General features: G+C 59.7%; 1 protein-coding gene across 1 annotated transcript; it reads right to left on the reverse strand.

Annotated features, from left to right (window-relative positions):
* Positions 1 to 8,670: 8,670 nt before the first annotated feature.
* Positions 8,671 to 18,354, reverse strand: TBX2 (T-box transcription factor 2). Its single transcript, XM_064729460.1, has 7 exons — positions 17,759 to 18,354; positions 16,819 to 17,086; positions 14,333 to 14,479; positions 13,135 to 13,211; positions 12,891 to 13,060; positions 11,042 to 11,655; positions 8,671 to 10,230 (listed from the first exon to the last, which is right to left on the reverse strand). Exons 1-7 carry the CDS (start codon positions 18,121 to 18,123, stop codon positions 9,784 to 9,786), a joined length of 2,088 nt encoding a protein of 695 aa, XP_064585530.1. The 5' UTR covers positions 18,124 to 18,354; the 3' UTR covers positions 8,671 to 9,783.
* Positions 18,355 to 19,767: the final 1,413 nt, after the last annotated feature.

Genomic DNA, 19,767 nt, shown 5'->3' on the forward strand with positions numbered 1-19,767 from the left:
CTTGTGCATGATCCAGGAGGGAGCAGATCCCATTCCCAGTTGTTCTTTGGATGCAGGAGAACCCTTTTGTGGGCTCTCAGGTCCCTCTGTGATGGGGGTGATCCAGCAGCACCCCTGAGCTGTGACAGCCACAGCCACCACCCCGATGGCCAGCACAGCCCCAGCTCTGCTGGACCCCGTTGTTTCCAGGTGATCCAAGTGCCAAACCCCACAAACACACCCTGAGGGACCCCCTTGTGTCCCCCCAACACCGGGTATGTGACAGTGGTGCCACCAACCACCCTGGCTGCGCTCATCCACAGAGCTGCAGGGGAGAAGAGGAAATTTAGGAAAGTGGGAATGTTAAAAGGAGATGCAAAACTCCAAAAAGTTCCTGGCTTTGCAGAGATCCCACTGCAAGGCTGAGCTCTCCAGGGGGACAAGAAGGGGGTGGAGGAAGAGCCCCTGTGCTGTGTCCCCTACAAAGAGCCCTGTCCTTCCGTGCTTTTCAGAGCAGCCACGAACACACGGAGGGAGCAAATTCCCGGGGCAGGGAGGATGCTGGGGGGCAGCTCCTGCTCCTGCCCGTGTCCCAGCCCTGTCCCTGTCCCCTCCCAGGGCCGGCAGGTGCCCTGGGGACACGGCTCCCCCCGCACAGACAGCCCCGCTTTGAAGCGCTGCCGAGGCTGGCGGCAGCGGCCGGGCTGCGATGCGATGGCTTTTAAACTCGGAGCGAGATGAAAAGCAGCCGGAAACGCATCTGAAGGGTGACTGCAGGGCTAAGCCTGCTTTTCTCATGCTCGCTTATCCCGGCCTGCTCCGGCACAGACCGAGTCCCCCGGGAGATGCTTTCTCAAGCTCTGCTGCCTGTCCCGGCCTTTGCTGCTCACATCTCTGCTCTGCCGGGAGGAGAAGCAGCAACAGAGATGGAGACAGAGATGTAGATGACATCTCTTTCAGCACAGATGTAAAAAACCTTTTTTGTTTTTTAATCATTAAAGGTCCTGTGTTGTTTCCTGCCCCGACTCCCAGGAGCCCAAGCCTGGTCCTGAAGCACAGCTGAGGTGCTGCTGTGGTTCTGGAGCAAGGGAAACTCCTGTGCTGCTTCTGGGAGTGATTTGGGAGGAGAAATGGGGGACAGGAGGGTGGCATGGCCCAGGAGTGGGCAGCACTCAGCAGGCATGCACAGAACAACAGGAGAAAAATAATTCCTTTCTCCAAAGCATCCCAGGCTAAATCTACTATTCCTGAGCACTGACCACCTCTTCCACTACACCCCAATGGAACATGCCATAAAACCATGGCCAGACATCCCCATTCCCCACGGTGCCAGGCCACCAGGCAGCCAAGGCCAAGCAGAGCTGTCTGGGGCACACCAGAGCACAGAAATCACCCTGTGCCTGTTGCTCAACAGGGGAGACACCCCTGGGCATCATCAGCTGAATCATTGCTCTGACAGAGCAGCCAAAACTTTAAAATCAAGTTTAAAACACCCAAGGACCTTGAATGGCTTGTTACCTATCAGATTTAAGCACCCAAGGACCTTGAATGGCTTGTTACCTATCAGATTTCTGCTCTCCTGTGCATGGAGTGTCATGGAAATGGCTCTGAGAAGAGCAAACCCAGAATGCCACGGCTTGGAAGGAATTTCATTGCTTGTCGCCTGCACAGAGCCCCTGTGAGGGGCATTAGGAACACAGGAGGCCAGGAGAAGCCTGGATCTAATGAGATTTGTGCTAATTCATGTGATTGTTTATAAGAACTACGCTGCTCTAAGCCTGTTAAGCCACCCTGCCTGGCCAGGACTATCCCAGCTCTGGGCTGAGCACCCTCCAAAGCCTGAGGTTTGCTCAGAGCAGCTGGGCACACATTGTGCCTGGGAGAACACAGAGAAATCTTTGCTATTTCTCCTAAGGAAAGCCCTCAGTGCTCTCTCAGGAAAAATCTCCCCCTGTTTGCTGAGGATGCTGTCCCTGCACAGCGCCAGGCTCTGGGATTCATGGGCTGGGAGCTCTGCAGGGACAGCAAAGCAGGAGCAGCCCAGGGGCCTTTCTGCCTCCTGCAGCTAATCCACCACCCCTGGGCTTCTCAATGGGTTCTCCATCAGGAATTCCCAGTACCAAGTGGGTGTTGGAGAAGAACACCCGGACAAACCCTCCCAGTCACTCGCTCCCTGCCCCAGATCACACAAACTGGGGCCTGAATTTCCTCCCACCACCCTGCTGGAATAAACTGCTGCTGTTGTTGCTGTGTGTTCCCTTCTCTTTTCCTTTGTTCCTTCCCTTGGTTGGAGCTTGTCTGAGCCTTCCTCTCCTCTCCCAGCCAAGCCAGAGGTTACCCCAGCAATCAGCCCCTGGTGCCAAAGAGTCTGCACCGAGCTCAGCCCCGGCTCTGGGGGAGCCAGACATGAAGAGGGGGCTTTAATCTCAGATGTGCTGGCTGATAATCTGCTCTGCAGTTTGCAGATAGGGCAGTCTGGGCTCTCCCAGGCTCCAGGGAGGGCAGGGGCAGCCTGGACCACGTTCCCATGCAGGCCTTGGGCTGGATTGTGCATCCAAACCACCCACAGCTCGTGTGGCCACCAAGGCACCCGGACATGATCCTGTGCCCCCAGAGGTGGGAGATTTGGCCTTGGGTTTGCTGCAGTCACTTGGGAAATTATAAACATTCTGTTCCTGTTCCAGAATGATCACAAGCGTTGGGGGGGGGTCTCAGAGTGACTCAAAGAGGGGAGCAGTGAGACTGGGGAGGGTGGGATCCCCTCAGTCCTGAAATGGGGTCCCACAGACCACCCCAGGCCACAGCTGAGCTGCCAAAGCCATTTTGTGCCACAAGGAGCCCCAATGGGCTCTCCCAGGGTCAGGGTCCCTCCAGCCATCCCTGCCTGGGGACCTGGTCAGGCCCAACCCAGGGCTCCCCATGGTTCAGGGCTGGCTTGGCTGCTCCTGCCCTGCCCCACACTTGACCAAGACCAGGCCCAACCCTCCCCAGGCACCCCAGTAAGAAGGAATTCTCCTTTTTGATGACCCCAAAAGGAGGAAAGCATCCTCCTGTTCACATGGGACAGGACACCCAACCCAGCCAGGGAGGGAGCAGAGCATCCCCTCTGCCCAGCGTTCCCCCACGCCAGGAAAACGGGAATTCCATGCAGGCAGAGGGCTCAGACAGCCACAGGGATGGGCTGTGCTTTAAAACAACGGGAGAAAGCCAAAACAGCCCGGCTGGAACCAAAACCCCTGCAAACGCTCCCTCTCGTGGAGGATGGCTGCTCTCCTGCTTGCGGCACAACAGGAGAGGTCTGGTCCCAAAAATGTCCCAAAAATGCCCCAAAACTGTCCCAAAATGAGGAGCTCTATGGGAACAAAGGGGGCTGGTGACACCCTCCCATGCAGCATCCTCATGGTGCCAGGTCCCGGTGCCCAGTGGGGTCTCTGGAGTGAGCAGGACACAGCAGGCATGGGATGGGGGCACATCTGAGTCTGTCACTGAGGGTCCTGGATGCCTTTGAGGCTTCAACAACCAAATTCTGCCCCTTTTCCCTGCTGTGGGCAGCCAGGAGTGCAGGCAAACCCCAGGAATTCCTGTTGGCATGGCCTTGGCTGAGCCCCACATGGAACTGACCCATTTTGAGGGTGTCCCCAAGGCCTGGAAGGGGAGGACAGCTCGAGCTGGCCCAGGGACAGCAGCACTGCAGTGTCTCCTCCAGATCATTGTTTCCCAGCCTGGGGAATTATTTCCCAAAAGTCTTTAGCTGATTCCCCTCCAGCCGCACAGGATTTTTGCACTGACAACACCTTTGTGCTGGGAGCCGAGCCAGGATCTCCACAAGGTCATTTTGCAAAGACAATTAGGTAGTGCCTCGACAGAGCTGTCTCATTTTAATTAGATCTTATTTCCAAAGAATTACCGAGCGTGCCAGGCCCGGGGCTGGAGGCAAGGGCCATTTACAGGAATCAATGGGAAGCAAAGGACAGATGTACCTGTGCTCACAGCAGCGCCAGGGGGAGAGGAGCAGCCTTTCCTGCATGATTTCATCCATTAATTCCCCAGGCAGTGCAAGACCTTCCGTGCAGAACGCAGAGCATCGCTGCTGCAAGCTGCTTGTGGGGGCTCAGGCACCTCGGAGTGAGCGCTCCCTGCATTCCGAGGGGCTCTGGGGATGCAAAATTCCAAGAGGTTCCTGGCTTGGCAGAGATCCCCTGCAAGGCTGAGCTCACCAAGGGGGACAAGAAGGGTCTGGAGGAAGAGCCCCTGTGCTGTGTCCCCTACAAAGAGCCCTGTCCCTCCAGGTTTCCCAGAGCAGCCACGAGCACACGGAGGGAGCAACTCCTGGGGTGGTAGGTGGGTTTGTGGCAGAACCCAAAAAGCTGGGGAATGGTCCAGCCGGGTCCCCGACAGCTGGACAGCTGCTAGCATGGACACATGAACAGAAAAAGTGATCAGATACCCACATGAACCTCAGAAAGGCGGCCATGCAAGTGGCAGGGGACAGATGGACAGGAGGGCGGGCCCAACGTGGGGGTACCTGCCAGAGACCCCCCCATTCCTGCGGGCTGCAGGAAGCCAAACCCCTGGGATCGCTGAAAGCGGCACCCATACAGGATGCTGCCTCTGGGGAACCCCCTGAGGAACCCCGGGACCCCCTGAAGACCCTTTGGAGACCCCTGGGACCCTTTGGAGACCCTCTGAGGACCCTTTGGAGACCCCTGGGACCCTTTGGGGACCCCCCCAGAACTCTTTGGGACCCTCTGGGGACCCCCGGGATCCTCTGGGACCCTTTGGGGATCCCCGGGACCTTTGGGGACCATCGGGACCCTTTGGGCACCCCCGGCCCGGCCGCGCCCCCGGGGCCGCCCCTCGGCGCGAGGCCGCTGCGCCACCTGGCGGCCAAACCCGGGACAGCGCCGGGATTCCCCGCCCGGGTTTGGGGCGAATCCCAGGAAAAGCCCGGGATTGGGTTTGGGGTTGGTTTAGGTTTGGGTTGGGTTTGGGGTTTTCTGCCACCTCACAACCAAGCGGTGCCGTTCCCGTGCCGCGGGCTGGGAGCGCTGTGGATTCACCGGAGGGGCCAGCGGGGCTCCCCCAGCCGGAGCCTCCTCTCCTCCGCTCCATCCCGTCGGATGTCCCGAGCTGAGCCTCCTCCCTTCCCGGCTCCGAGCAAGGCTTGGGAAAAGGCCCCGGCGGGCGCCGAGGGGAGACGGACCTGGCTCTGCCTCGGCATCACCCGCCGCTGTAAACAACCGGAATAAACCGAGAGCCTCCCCTTTCCCCTTTCCCACCCTGCCCGAGGAGCAAGGACGGAGCAAACGGTGCCTGCGGCTAAGAACCGGCTCCGTATCAAAATAAACAGCCGCTTTTGCACTGATAATTTTTTACCCCCCGCTCCCCTCCCCCCCCCAGACACCCACACGGATCAAAGTGGCTCTGGGAACCTTGTGGAACAGCCTGGACGTGCGTCCTTCCCACAGCCCCGGCCCGGGACAAGGACCGTGCCCCGGCGGGGATAACGGGGCAGAACCGGAGGAATGGAGGGGCTAAGAAGCCCGGAGGAAGGATCCAGGCAGAGGGTCCAGGGGCTCAGCCCTGGAGCAGGCAGGACCAGCAAAAAGCAGCTGAACTCCACACCAGAGCTCACCCCACCGCCCCATAAATCCCGTCCGGCCGCAGGTGCGGCCGCGCATCCGCCCCGAGAGCGCAGGTGCGCGGGGATGCCGGGCCGGGATGGGGCCGAGGATCCGCCGGGAGCGGGAGCGGGAGCGGGGCCGGGTGGGGGCAGAGCCCGGCGGGCCCCGCCGCTGCCATTGTCCATTGATCCGCCATCGGGAGCCGCAGACAGAGCGGCGGCCCCGCCGGTAATTGGGGCTCCGGGGCCGTGACCGCGCCCCCCTGGCCCCTGCGCTCCGCGGGGCCCTCGTTGGGAGCCGGGGCCGGGGCTGGGCCCGCTCCGCTCTGTCGCGGCTGCGGAGGCAGCGCGGCGCCAGCCCGACACAGGGAGCTGCCGCCCACCCGCCCTTTCCGTCCGTCCGTCTGTCTGTCTGTCCGTCCGTGCGGGCTCCCCTTCCCCGACGGCCGCACCCCGCGCTCGCACGGGCGGGAGCGGCGGATGCTCCTTGGAAAGTTCCATCGGGGATTGGATCCCGTGTCCCCAGGCCCTGGGCTGGGAGCAGCTCCTGGCGTGGGGCTGGATGCGGGCACCAGGCATGCCCAGCTCCATGGCATCGTTTCAGACCCTCACCCCTTCTTCAACTTTCAGTATTAAAGGGGAGCTTATAAAAAATATAGAGCGACTTTTTACACTGACAAGGCAAGGGAGATGATTTTAGGCTAAAGGAGGTGAGATTTAGATTAAATGTTGGTGGGAAATCCTTTCCTGTGAGGGTGGTGAGGGCCTGGCACAGCTTGCCCAGAGAACCTGTGGCTGTTCCATCCCTGGGAGTGTCCAAGGCCAGGTCAGATGGGGCTTGGAACAACCTGGAATAGTAGAAAGTGTCCCTACCCACAGCAGGGGCTTGGAACGAGATGGGGTTTATGATTCCTCCCAACCATTCTTTGGTTCTGTTACTCTGCCCCACGCCCATGACCCAAAATGCTCAGTGGCCCTGGGGTAGCACACAAGCACAGCAGCCCAGATGAGGGGCGGGGGGTCCTGCAGAGCCCCCCTGGGCTGCCCAGGGACGAGAGCCGTGGCAGCATTCCCCTCTGCAGGGCTGTGAGATGCTCTGGCATGAGCTCATGTTCCTGTTTACAAACAGCCGCCCATGGAGCCCTTCCAGCAGCGCTGTTGTGCTGCACGGCAGCTCGGCCAAGGCGCTTTGTCCGCCGGGCCCACGGAGCCCTCGGGGCAGCTCTGCTATTTTTAGTGCCCGGCCAAGCACCTCGTGCATCGAGCTGAAGAAATCCAGAACTCACCACTAACCTAGTGAGGATTTCGGTGTGTGAGGATCTCGCTGCTCTGCTGACACGGCACCAGCGTTTAGGTGGGAAAACAGCGGCTCCAGAACACCCAGAGCTTTGTTTTTGTGACAGGACAGTGGGCACAGTGGCATGGCCAGGCCAGGCTTTGCCAGGTGCAGAGCAGCAGGGCCATGGGGTGCAGAGCTGGGTGTGCCCCTGTGGGGCCTCCCAGCGCCTTTTCCCAGCTGAGGAGCAGAAATCCCAGCCCAGTGCGTGACTAATCGGGAGCTGCTCATCGAGCTGCTTGAATGGGGCTGCTCAGAGCCTGGGGAAGGCCAGGGAGCAGCTTGGCTCCTGCTGGAACAGCGTGGCTGCGGGGCCCGGGCCCTGCTCCCTGCCTTTGGGCACGGTTCCTCAGGGTCACCATCATAACCCACAGAACGCTTTTCCCATCCGCATTGAAAGGCAGCTTTGTGCTCCGTGGGCAGGTTGGGATGTCCTGCTGGCACCAGTGCTTGGTCCCCATTCCAGGATGGGTGACAGGGCTGTCCCTGACCTCCCAGGATGGCAGGGACCCATCGTGGGGCTGCACCAGCATGTCCTGCAGTACCAGCACCATCTCCCCACTGTGATTTTCCCAACCACCTTTACCTAAATCCAGCCTGGATGGATTAGGGGAAAAGGGCCAGAGGAGCCCCTGCATTGGCACAGGTTGTCCCCCCTCACTACACATACAGCCCATTAAACTGCTGCTCATCCTGAGCATGTTTATTCCAAAATAATTCTGCAATCCTAACTTCAGTCACTACTCTTCCCTCCTCTTGGAGAAACCATTCCCACCCTGCTGCTCCCCTCAAGCAGAAATACCCACAGAAGCATCAACTCCTCTCCCCCCACCGAATAACCCCCCAACACCTCTCCTCACATCCTGGGGGCGTTCAGAGCCCCTTCCCCGCCCGCGGCACCGGGAGCGCGGGGAGGCCGAGCGGGGCCGGGCCCGCCCCGTCGGGGCTGCGCGGCGGCGCCAGCAGAGGGCGCCCTGCGCCCGGCCCAGGGCCGCGAACCGGCACGGGAACGGGAACGGCTGGGGAACGGCCCCGCTCCTTCCTCCGGGGCCGCGAACCCCGCACGGGGACGGGGAACGGCTGAGGAACCAAAAAGTAGAGGTTCCACGACGGCACCACCGGCCTCGGGGCGAACGGGGGGATTTAAAGCCCACCGCTAGCAGCGGCCCCATCCCCGACAGCACCGGCGCGCCCGGGTCACTCCGCCACCATCCCGGACGGCACCGGCGTGCCCAGGTCATCCCTTCCCCATCATCCCTACCCCGTCATCCTTTTCCCGTCACCCTTTCCCCGTGCCCGCCGGTGCCGCTCCGCCCCGCTCCCTCCATCCTGCGGGCAGCGCTCCCGGTCCCCGCCGCTCCCGCAGCGTCCCCGCAGCCCCGGCGGGCCGGTCCCGGCTCTGCGCTCGCCCCGGGCACGGCGGGGCCAGCCCGGCACCCGCGGAAGGTCCGTCCCGGTGCCGCTCCCGCCGCACCCGCGGTGCCTCCGCGCACCTGCCGGCCCGGGAGGGGCGAGCCCCGACGGGCAGAGCCGGCGGATCGTGCCCTGCGCTCCGCGGCCGCGCAAACCGGGGGGTTTCCGTCTGTCCCCGTCTATCATGGAGGCTCCGCGCCCCGCGGAAGCGGGGGCGGCTCCCAGCGCTGCGCACCTGCGGAGCACCGGCGGCCCCGACGGGGCGGAGCGGCCGCGGGAATGAAACAGGCGGGAGCCGGCAGGACTTCTCCGAGTAGAGGTTTTTTTTTTATTGAAAGATGTGAGAATTCATCAAAACTGAACAGACAGATACCCGAGTAACCAGCACGTTGCAAATCATGTATCTTTTTATTTTAAAACAAATATAGAGCACAGTCCTGTGATATTTAAATTTATTATACTTTTTTTTTTTTGTTCTGGAGTGAAAAATAAAAACCTGAGGTTTATTCCTGCATTCTCTATACCCCGCACTGTAACAATAGTTTAGTTACGTTTTGGATTCGTTAGTTTATTTTTTTTTCTTGCAAAAGTCCGTTAAAGGATTGAAATCTTACTTTTAATGACTCCAAAAATTGTTTTATCAGTGGCACATGATTGTCCTAGAGAACAGGCGGGATAAACAATATTTTAAAACACAGAGAAACCGATATCTCCTTCAATCACAAAGAGCTAAATAGTTTTCATTTACAATATATATGTTCATGTAAAATGAAAAAAAAAAACGAAAAAAACCTTAAATGCGAGGAGTTAAACTCTAAATATTATGTACACACCAATGTACAACTCTGAATAAATTAATACCAATTTGCATATTCTGGGATCCTTATAGCTTATTTACACAAATTACCATTTATTTCATAAATATCTGCCCAGGTACCCACGAGGCTCCCCCCGCCGTGCCCGCCCTGCTCGGCGGTGGCTGCTGCCGAGGCGGTTTGGTTTCCATTTTCCTTTTCTTATCTCTCTTTTATTTTTTTTTTTCTTTTTAAATTATTTTTTCCTTCCCCCTCCCCTTGCACAGATGAGGGTTTGGCCATGAGGGTTTGGCCCTTCTCGCCCCTCACCGAAAGAGGGGCAGCCCCGTCCATCAGGTGTGTCGGTACCAGCTCCTCACCCTGCCCCTGGAGCGGGGGGCTGGGGGGTCCTGGGGGCTCCGCGGCCTCGCTGGGGCGGGGGGAGCCGCTCCCAGCCCCCCCAGCCCAGGGGTGGGCGAGCCCCGCGCTCCAGCTGCTCCCTCCAGGCTCTGGGGTGGCGGCTCCGTCCCGCCGCTCGCTCCCAGCCCTCGCTCTCCGCAATAAATATTTATACTGTGCTGTACAGAATACCAGTGCTTCTCCGCCCCGCCGGGAGGGCTCGCTGCCCGCCCCGCCGCTCACTTCGGGGACTCCCTGCCCGGGGACAGCTCCCGCTGGCTCTCCAGCCCGCTCACCAGTCTCTGGATGTTCTGCAGTTCATTGAGCGACTCCTTCAGGGAGCCCTTGGGGGAGGCGGCGGCGCGCTGGGCGCCCCCCTTGTGCAGGGGCGGCTCGGGCAGCGGGCTGGGCTCCCGGCTGCCGCCGCCGCCCTTGGAGCCCTCGGCGTTGAGGCTGGCGGGCAGGCCGGTGGTCAGCAGGTTGGTGCTGGGCGGGATGCCCACCGGCAGCTGGTAGGGGCTGAAGCGCAGGCGGGGCCGGCTGCTGCCCAGGAAGGGGTTGCGGGACAGCGGCCCCGCCGCGGCCGCAGCGCTGGTGGCCGGCATGGCCGAGGCGGCGGCTGCGGCCGCTGCCATGTAGGTGTAGGGGTAGGGGAAGAGTCCGCCGAAGGTGGGCATCGGGATTCCCTGAGGAGAGAGAGAAAGAGCTGTCAGAGTTGTGCTGCTGCATCCCCGCCCCCCCCCAAAAAAGCCAAGGCAAAGATGGAACAGCCCAGTGTCACCCTAAAAACAGAGCTTGGGGGTATCAGCCCGTTCCACACAAAGAGAGGGGGTACAGCCCCTGGCACGCCATCCCGAGCCAGGCTGGTGCCACCGAGCACAAACCCCTGCCTGAGATCTGCCCCATCCCCTCCCTGCTCGCTGCCTGTGCAGCATCACAGCCCCTTAACCACATTAAAACACATTGTTAAGCAGGATGGATAAATTAGGGGAGTTCAAAGACATCTTTATGTGTTCCACCAGAGGAGATGGGAAAGGCAGCACCAGGGCAGGCGCTGTGGGAGCCCTTCAGAGCTGACAGGAAGACAGGGAGCTGCTGGATGGGGACAGCCAGGTCAGGCAGGGCCACAGCTCCTGACTCTGCCCTTGACTATGGAGGAGCCATAGCAGCCGCAAAAAAATCGAGATTCCTTCTCAAATCAACCTCAAAGCTGCCTTCAAAATGTCCTCCATGTTCCGCCTGTGCCAAATCTGGTAACATCTCAGGAGTGTGTCACCCCTTGTCCCTGTGGGCTGCAGAGGGCCTGGGGGAGGCTGGGGGCACCAGCAGCTCCTTCCCTGCAATGGGGCCACCCTGGATGTCCCCACACTGGGGGTGACACTGGCCAGGCCTGACCTGCATCCCCAAAGGGCTGCGCTCACTCAAGGGGTGAACACAAAGAGGAGATTCCAGAGCCCAGCTGGGCAGCAGGGATAGGGATGGGGACACAGGGCTTACCTGAGAGGCCAACATGTGCTGGGAGAGGTGGAAAGGGAAGGGGGTGGCCGTCCCTGCTGCGCCCGGGGCGGACGAGAGGGCTCCGTTCTCCAGGCTGCCCCCGCCGGTCACCGAGGCCAGCAAGTGTCCCATGCCCATGGCAGAGAAGGCGCCGGGCGCCATGGCAAACTGTCCCGGGTGGATGAAGAGGGGCTGCCCGGCGCCCAGCGGGCTGAAGAACTGCTGCCCGTGGAGGCCAGAGAGCGCCAGGCTCTGCAGGTGCCCGGTGCTCAGGTGCGGGGGGCTGTCCGTGTGCACCATCAGCGGCGCGAACGCCTCCTTGCCCAGCCCGCCGCCCTCCGTGTCCTTCTTGCCCGGCTCCGTCTCTTTCCTCCTTCCCTCCACCTTGTCCTTCTCCAGGCCCCGCGCTCCGAACAGGCCCTCGCCAGGAGCCTCCCGGGGGGATGCCCCGTCCTTGGCTTTCTCCGGGCTGTGCCTCTCCTTGCTCCGCTCCTCCGGGCACCGGGGGCTGCCGCGGGGCGTCGCGTCCTCGGCGCTGGGGCTGGCTGCTGCCACCGGCCGCTCCTCGGGCACCTTCTCCGCCTCCGTGTCGCTGTCAGCCCCTGGCTTCTCCTCTGCAGGGGGATGGAGGGGCACGGGTCAGAGCAGAAGCACCAGGGGAGGTGACAAAGGGGTCACTCACAAGAGCCCTGGTGTCAGGGGGAGGTTGGACAGTGAAGCTGCGATCGTTATTAACGGGAGAGACTCATTTTGGGGACCCTCGTGCTATAGTCACTCTGGAAGATGGGGATTAACAACAGCAAGTCCTGTGGCTGTGCCAGACAGGAAAACCTGTTTGATGGAGAAGCAGAACCTGTTACAGCATCGCTGTCCTCAGCTGCACAGTCCGAGCGGGCTGCAGAGAGCGGGCACTGGGCAGCGCGGGAGGAAATGCTCCTGCGTGTATTTAATTACATGGAGCTGATTGGCAGTGCACCGTGGATTTATTCCAAATGTGCAGGTTGAGACAGGTTAAAGAGGCAGTTTTAAGGCTGGGAGTATGGTACAGACTTCTCTAAAAAGGGCTTTAATTTAAAAAATCTCATTGAGCCCTCAGAGGAGGCAGGGGATGCGAGGCGAGGGGAGCTGAGCCCTGCCTGAGCGGCTCCACTAAACGAGAAAAGCCTTTTGGTGCGGGTGAGGTGAAACTCTGCAGGCTGGGGCAAATATTCAGGGAAGCCTTTGAAAGTGGAGAGGGATGTAATAAACCCTCCCTGCAGCTCGGGGTGGGGGGTTGCAGTTTTGATGAAGGTTTGCAGGGAATGGAGTTGGTGGAAAGTTTAAAGAGCAGATTGATAGTGCTGCGAGACAAAACCCAGCATCAGCAACTGCAGCGTGGGAGATGCTGGTTGATTTTCATTTACCAGCCTGAAGCCCTGGAGTTACAACATCTTTTTTTTCCTCTTTCAAATGTATTAATTCTTTTTCTTTTCTCTTTTTTCTCTCTTTTTTAGGGGAGGGTGAGATTCCCGTGGAAGGAAGGAAGGGCATGCCAGGCTAACGTGGTGAGCACACAGGCTTGCTTTGCCATTTCTTCTTGTATAATTTAAATACAAGAAGTATTATATCCACACCAGGTGTACAGAGGATCAAATATATATTCCAAAGAAAATACATAAAGAGAAAAACGTGGCAACTCGTGAATGCCATTTGCGTTTCCTCTGATTTTATCTTTTTGAACCCTGAGCTCCGCTGCGCGCATCCCCATCTTTCTTTTCCCCAATGTTTTGCCTCGCTGCCCACGGGAAATCAGCACGAGCAGAACGTTCGGGGACACTTGGGGACAATTGGGGACCGCATCCTGCCTTACCTCTGCCGCTGCCCTTGAGGCGCAGGGGGCTGGGCAGGGCGCCCACGGGCGAGTGCAGGGCATCGCGCACGGCCGAGGGCTCGCACGACGAGGCGTCCGACTCTCCGCCGTCGCGGTCGGGCTTGCAGGGCTCCTCGTACATCCGCAGGGACGGCAGCGAGAGCTGCTTCCTGCGGGACAAGGCAGCGTCGGGCCCGGCCGTGCCCCGCGGGCGCGGAGCCGGGGGGACGGGAGCGCCCCTTACCTCTTCTCCCGCCGGCCATTGCCCGTGTCCCGAAAGCCCTTGGCGAAGGGGTTGTTATCGATTTTCAGCTGCGTGATCTGCCGGGGGGACAAGGAGAGAAGGGGCGGTGTGAAGCCCCGGCCGTCGGGGAGCGCGGGGTGCGCGGCGCAGGCTGCGGAGCCCGCGTTAACACACCGCACGCTTTATTAAAAATGATGCTGAGGTTTGGCCTTGAATTATTAATAGCGTCTTAATGATAGGAAGTTATTTTTCACGGCCCCCCGGAGGGAAGATGGCGACTGAGCTGCGCGGCGCTGGTTAAAAGCTATTCTTATCCCTGCCTGCCACGGGCTGCCGGGGCCGGCGACATCAGGGCGCTCAATAATGCATGGCCCTGGAACACGGCCCCGAGAGGGGCTCTGCAAAGGGCCCGGCTGCCCGGCCCCGCCGCGACCCCCGGCCCGAGCATCCCCCGGCCCGAGCATCCCCCGCCCGACGGGGCCCACGGCCGGCCCCAGCCGAGCAGACAAAGTGCTCTTTAATCGATTGTGACTCTTCGCCATAAACTTTACGAGGGAAACAAGCCCACCAGGACCCTCAGACAGAGCTGTCAATTAGCATCAGCAGCCAGGGCTGGAGGTGGGGGTCAGCTTTTGGGTTAAGACACACACACAACGCTTGGAAGGGGACGGCAGAGGCTCCCTGCTCCCCATGGTGCTCTGCCTGCTCACGGAGTGACACTTGCTAAATCACGAAAGCAACTAAAATTAGCTTATCTGCCTCTATTTTTTGGCTCCTCCAGAGCCCTGGGCACCTCCTTGGTGAGGCTGCCCAGGCCTGGTGCTGCTCTTCAGAGCCTGGGCCTGCAGCAGAGGCTCCCAGGGCCCAGAAAGGCGCAACAAACTCCATGAGGGAATTATCGATAGCAATAACAAAAATACTGACAACAGCATTAATGCTAACACTAAAAACAGCGATAATAATACAAGCAGTATGAGGGTGCATCCTCCTCTGAGGGCTTGGGGTTTAACCTTTTTAGTGTTGCTGCTTTTTGCCCTGAAATATCCTCGCCAACACGCACAGACAGAAAAATACCCTGAAACGGGGTAAGGGACAGGGCAGGGATGGGGACAGGGATGGGGACAGGGATGGGACAGGGATGGGGACAGGGCAGGGATGGGGACAGGGATGGGGACAGGGCCAGGGGGCCCGGCCGTACCTTGTCGTTCTGGTAGGCAGTGACGGCGATGAAGTCGGTCTCGGGGAACACGTAGGTGCGGAAGGTGCTGTAGGGCAGCTTGAGGATGTCGTTGGCCCGGACGATGTGAAACCTGGGCTGGTACTTGTGCATGGAGTTCAGGATGGTCTGGGATGGGCGAGAGAGAGCACAGCCCGCGGCTGCCGTCAGCCTCCAGCTCCCTCCCTAAAAAACCCCTTTTCCCCCGAAAACAGCCCCAAAAACCACTCAAATTCACCATGCTGGTGGATGCCAGAGAAGGAGATTTCTTATTTTTTTTTTTGCTGATGCCATTGCAGGATCTGTCCCCAAAGAAGGAGGTCAGGGAACGCAGGCAGAGCAGCATCTTTGCGGGTGTTAAGCACGGCAATAAAGCAGCAAAAGGGATCTCCCAGTTTTATTACAACCCTGCAAACGCGAGGCGACTTTTCGACACGTTTCTCACCGCTTTTCATATTTCCGTCCTTAAAAATAAATTACTATCCCTCGCCACCACAAAAAAAAAATAATGTTAAAAGGCTGCGGGTGAGTGTCGGGGGCGGCAGGAGCCGGTGCCAGCCCCAGGCAGCGCCTGCGACCTGAAAGGAGCGTTTCACCACGAGCCATGGCAAATTTATGTCTCGGAGCAACGCTGCAGAAGGAACAGACTTTTTTATTTTTCTTTTCCAGCCAGGTGTCTGAAAGCCTCGCCAACACTCAAAGCCGTTCTCTACCCTTTCGTTTTTTTTTTTTTTTTTTGAGTTTGGTTTGTTGTTGCTGTTTTTTTTTTTTTTTTCTTAGTAAAACCCGAATTCCCCGTGATTTGGCTGAGGATTTTTGGAAGCGGCTGAACACCCCAAGCCGCTCCGACCCCTGGCCCCTCGCTGCCTGCTTTCCTGCACGATGGCTTTTAAATAATTCCCCAACCTGCTGTGGTCGGGCTGAAATGCAGAATTCACTGCCCAGAATTCGGAGAGGGACGGCGAAAGCTTGAGTAATTATTGTCAAATAACGTCAGCCGAATGGCTAAATAATTATCACTTCATTTCGGTTTAGAAGGTAATAAAAAAAAATCCCCCCCCTTTTTTTAACCCGAGCAATAATCACCTGCTGATGAACTGTCGGATCGGTGTTATATTGATATAATCTAGATGGGATTTATCATAAAAATGGTGCAAAAACTCTCATTCAGGCGTGCAAATCTGCATTCCTTTAAAAAAAATAATCATCCCTCTCTGACCAGATGGGCACTGGCTAAACCCTCATCTCGCAGATTTAACAGTCCGGATTTTGGACAACGACAGACACCAGAAATCTTTAATTGAAGGAGGCGAACCGTTAAAAGCGCTGAATCAAACTAGTTTTTCACCAGTACAAAAAAAAGAAGATATTTTTTAAACTCCTTCTCTATCGATTTACCTTTCTGGCTATAAATAACCTCGCAATGTATTATTTAACAAAGACGCTGTTTCCTGCCTTAAGAGAAAAAAAATAAAAGTGAGAGAGAAAAAATGAAAAAAGAATTAGAGAGAGTGGAAAAATAGAGAGGAGAAAAATAGAAATAGAGAGGGGAAAGAAAGTTCTGCGGGAGGTGCGGAGCTGCTCGGAGCGGGGTCCCGCAGCCCCCGGGATTTTACCGTAAATTACCGCATCGGCAGCGCTGCACGATGAACTTTCCCTTTATCGCCCCAAATGCTCGCTCGGAGGAAGGAGAGCCGGCTGGGGCGCTGGGATTTCCCCCTGCGAGCATTCCCGCAGGATCGCGCTCTGACCCCGCGTTCGCGGGTCTCTGCAAATGGCCAGCGCTCACTCACTCACTCCCCGCCGCCTTTCCTTTCTCTCTCCCTCTCTCCTTTTCCTTTCTCTGTTTATTTTGGTTGGTGGCTTTTTTGGCTTAATTCCTTCGTTTTGTTTTTACCTCCTTTAGGTGATGCAGACACCATCAACAGGGATTTAAACAGGGGCTTTCTGTGGCAGATGGTGCCAACGATTCCAGCGCTTCTCCCGCCTGCGGGAACCCAGCGCAGGTGCCGCCGGCCCCGGCAGCGACAGCCCCGGCCCGGAGGGCAGCGACAGCCCCGTCGGGGCTGCAGTCCCCGCACACCCACCTCCCAAAATTCCTCTCCCCACAGAGCCTCCAGGGCTGGCAAGAAGCAGCAGCACAGGCCGGGGATGCGGCAGCCAAGGGGAGCCTGAGGCTGCTCGCAGCCCAACCCTCATTTTCCCCCGGAGAACCGGAGCTGCCCCTCGGAGCCGGGCAGGACCAGGGGCTGCGGGACAGCCGGGGCATCGCAAGGCCCGGCCAGGCCCCGCCGCTCAGCCCGACACGGCTGGGGGAGGCTCTAAAGCCTCACGGTTTCTCCGGGGAGATCATGGACAGACCCAGCACCGGGCAGAGCCCGCACCGGGCAGAGCCCGCACCGGGCACACCCCGCTCCTGCCCAGGGTCCCTGCCCGGGGGCTCCGCTCTGCCCCGCAGCCGCACTTACAAAGCCGTGCTTATCCGAGATGTTGTTGGTGAGCTTGAGCTTGTGAAAGGCAACAGGTTTGGCCATCCACTGCTCCCCCGTGGCCGGGCTGTCGGGGTGGATGTACATGCGCTTGGGCATCTCCGGGTCGGCCTTGCCAGCCACCATCCAGCGGGAGTTGTGGAATTTGTACCGGCAGTCGTCGGCCGCCACTATATCCATCAGCAAAATGTACTTGGCCTTCTTGTCCAGGCCGCTCACCCGCACCTTGAACGGGGGGAACATCCTCCTGCGGAGAGACCCAGAGCGGTACCGGGCTGCCCCCGCCCGCCGCCGGCCCCGCCGAGCCTCCCGCACCGCCCGGCCCCGGCCGTGCTCCCAAACCTCCATTTTTAGCTCAGCTCGCTGAGGATCCCCAGCCTTCCACCCGTCCCACCTCTTCTCATCCCGCTGTGCTGCCCACACCGTGGCAGAAAGCAGGGAAAGAGCTCAAAAATCCCATTTCGGGAAATAAGGGGAGAAAATATTATTCTAGTTTTCCTCTATTTCTCTGCCCTTCGCCGAGCCGCTCGCTCGGCACCTCGGGCTGCCTCCCCCGGGCCCGGGGCCGCGGGCAGGGCCGGGGACGACCCCGGACGTGGGGAAAGTTTGGCAGGAGGGAAGGAAGCGGCGGGAAGCGGCAAAAACAACGGGAGCGGGGGGTTCCCAGCGCTCAATTAACGCGCACGAATTTAATTTGGGATCGCGCTCGGAAAAGCAGCACTGGGAGGCGGAGGGGAGCGGTGATGGGAAAGCTCGGAGGAGCCGGGTGGGGAAACACCTCCGAAAAACTCCAAGGATCGAAACTCCCCGCGTTAATTCTCGGCAGGGATGGGGAGCGGGATGGAGCGAGGGGCGAGGGCGCTGCGCGGCCGCGCAGGTGCGGGGCGGGCTGGGGGGGCTGCGCGGGGCCGGCTCTCACCTCCCCGACTTGGTGATCACCATCTCGGTGCCCAGCTTGTGGAACTGGTCCCAAAGCTCTTTGGCTTCCAGCGTTACTTTGGGGTCGTCCTCGACCTCCTCCTCGGGTTCCAGGCTTTTGAGCGAGCGCAGATGGGCGGCTTGGTGGTGGTGTCCCAGGGCCGAGACGTGCAGCCCGGCCTCGGCCGCCCCGGCCAGCCCCGGGTCCGGCATGGGCTTCGCCAACGCCGCCGGAGGCAGAGCCAGAGCCGGGAAAAAGGACGGCTGGGCGGCTGCGAGGAAAGCGGACATGGGGAAGTCAGCCGGCCGGGGTGTGTGGAAGGGGTGGTAAGCCATGGCAGTCCCTGGGAAGGCTGGATCTCTCATCGGTGCATCCACAAATCCAGGAGAAAAAGAGGGATTCCCTTTACAAAAATGCTGTGTGTGTGTGTATTTGTTGGGTTTTATATTTTTCTCCTCTCCTGCCCAGCCAATTCGCTCGAGTCTCTGGAAGAGGAAGGAAAATCAACAACACACACACACTCTCCAAAAAAAAAAAAAAAAGAAAAGAAAAAAGAAAGCATAAAAAAAGAGGCGAAAATCAGCCGAACTAGATTCGGGATTTAAAAAAAAAAAGTAAAAATATAAAAAGAAAGAAAAAAATAAGAAGGAAAAAGAAAAAAAAAGGAAAAGCGAGGCAGTTCCCGGCTCCTGGGACTCCCGGTCTGCGGAGGGGAGACAGTAGGTCCTTATTTTTTGTTGTTGTTGTTGCAGCGAGGGAGAGCGAGCGAGGGAACGAGCCCTCCCAGGAAAGTCCTTCCCGACACTAAAATAGAAACAAAAGCCGGGTCGGGCTGCGCGGGGCTGCGCGGGCGCGGCGGAGCAGGGGCGGCCGCGCTGCCCTCACACCCCCGCGGGCCCGGGCTGCGCCCCGGCGGGGCCGCGCCGGCTCCGCGCTCCGCGCTCGGCGCTGCGGCTCGGGCTGCTCATGGCCAAGGGAGCCGAGTGGGAGCGGTGAGATCTTGTCCTGATCTCTGTAAAACTGTGACTATCTCACATGTCCTTCCTGCTCTGATCCGCCCGCTAATGAGCCAAGCCCCCTTGATTGCTGATTTTACGCGTTTCAGACCAATTGTGGATCTGCATAGGCGGGGTTTTGACAGCTCCGGCCAAGCTCCGGGCGCGGGGGGGCGGGGGGCGCGGAGGGAGGGAGGAAGGGAAGAAGGGAAAAAAAAAAAAGGGAGAAAAAAAAAAAAAAAAGAAGAAGGTGTCGGAAGCATCGGCAGTAAGAAAACATGTCAACAGAATAAAATATTAACCAATGACAGAGAAAAGTGCTCGAAATCCCACCCCCGGCTCCTTTCCGCATACCGGGTCAGCCCCGGCTGCGCCGCCGGTGCGGGGCCAGCGCGGAGCCGCCTCGGCGGAGCGGGGAGCGGAGCCTCGGGGGCGGGGGGCGCGGCTGAGGCCCCCGCCGGTCTGCGCGGGGGCGGCGGGCCGGGAACGGGGGGGAGAGGCCGGGGGAGCCCGGCGGCGGCCGCCTTACGACAGATCCTGGAGAGCGGATGGCGGTGGGGCGCGCCCTGCCCGCCGCTCCAGCCGCGCACAGCCCGCGCAGAGCCCGCGCAGAGCCCGCACAGCCCGCAGAGCCGACGGGGCGGCCGCCGGAAGCGCGGCCCGGCGAGAGCTGCGGGCGAGGCCCCGAGCCCCGAGCTCCAGGCGGGTGAGTCGCTCCCAGGGGTCGCCCCCACCCTGCCCGCAGCCGCCCCGACCCGGAGCGGGGGGTCCCGCCCGCAGCTCCGCGCCCGCGGAGGAGGCGCAGAGCCCCAGGCCCCGCCGTCGGGGCGCGGCGGGTGCGCGGCCGGGGCCAGCGCGGCGGTGCCCGGCCGGAGGGGCTGTTTACCCGGGCGGGGGGAGGCAGATAAGAGGAGGGGGGACACTCCGGGGCTGTTTGCTGAGGGATTAGGGCCGGTCCCGCCGCGCCGGGGCCCGGGGGGGCGGCGGGCGCGGTGGGTGTCCCCTCGGAGAGGC

The sequence above is a fragment of the Zonotrichia leucophrys genome, chromosome 19 (genome assembly GCF_028769735.1).
Source record: "Zonotrichia leucophrys gambelii isolate GWCS_2022_RI chromosome 19, RI_Zleu_2.0, whole genome shotgun sequence".
NCBI classification, from domain to species: domain Eukaryota; kingdom Metazoa; phylum Chordata; class Aves; order Passeriformes; family Passerellidae; genus Zonotrichia; species Zonotrichia leucophrys.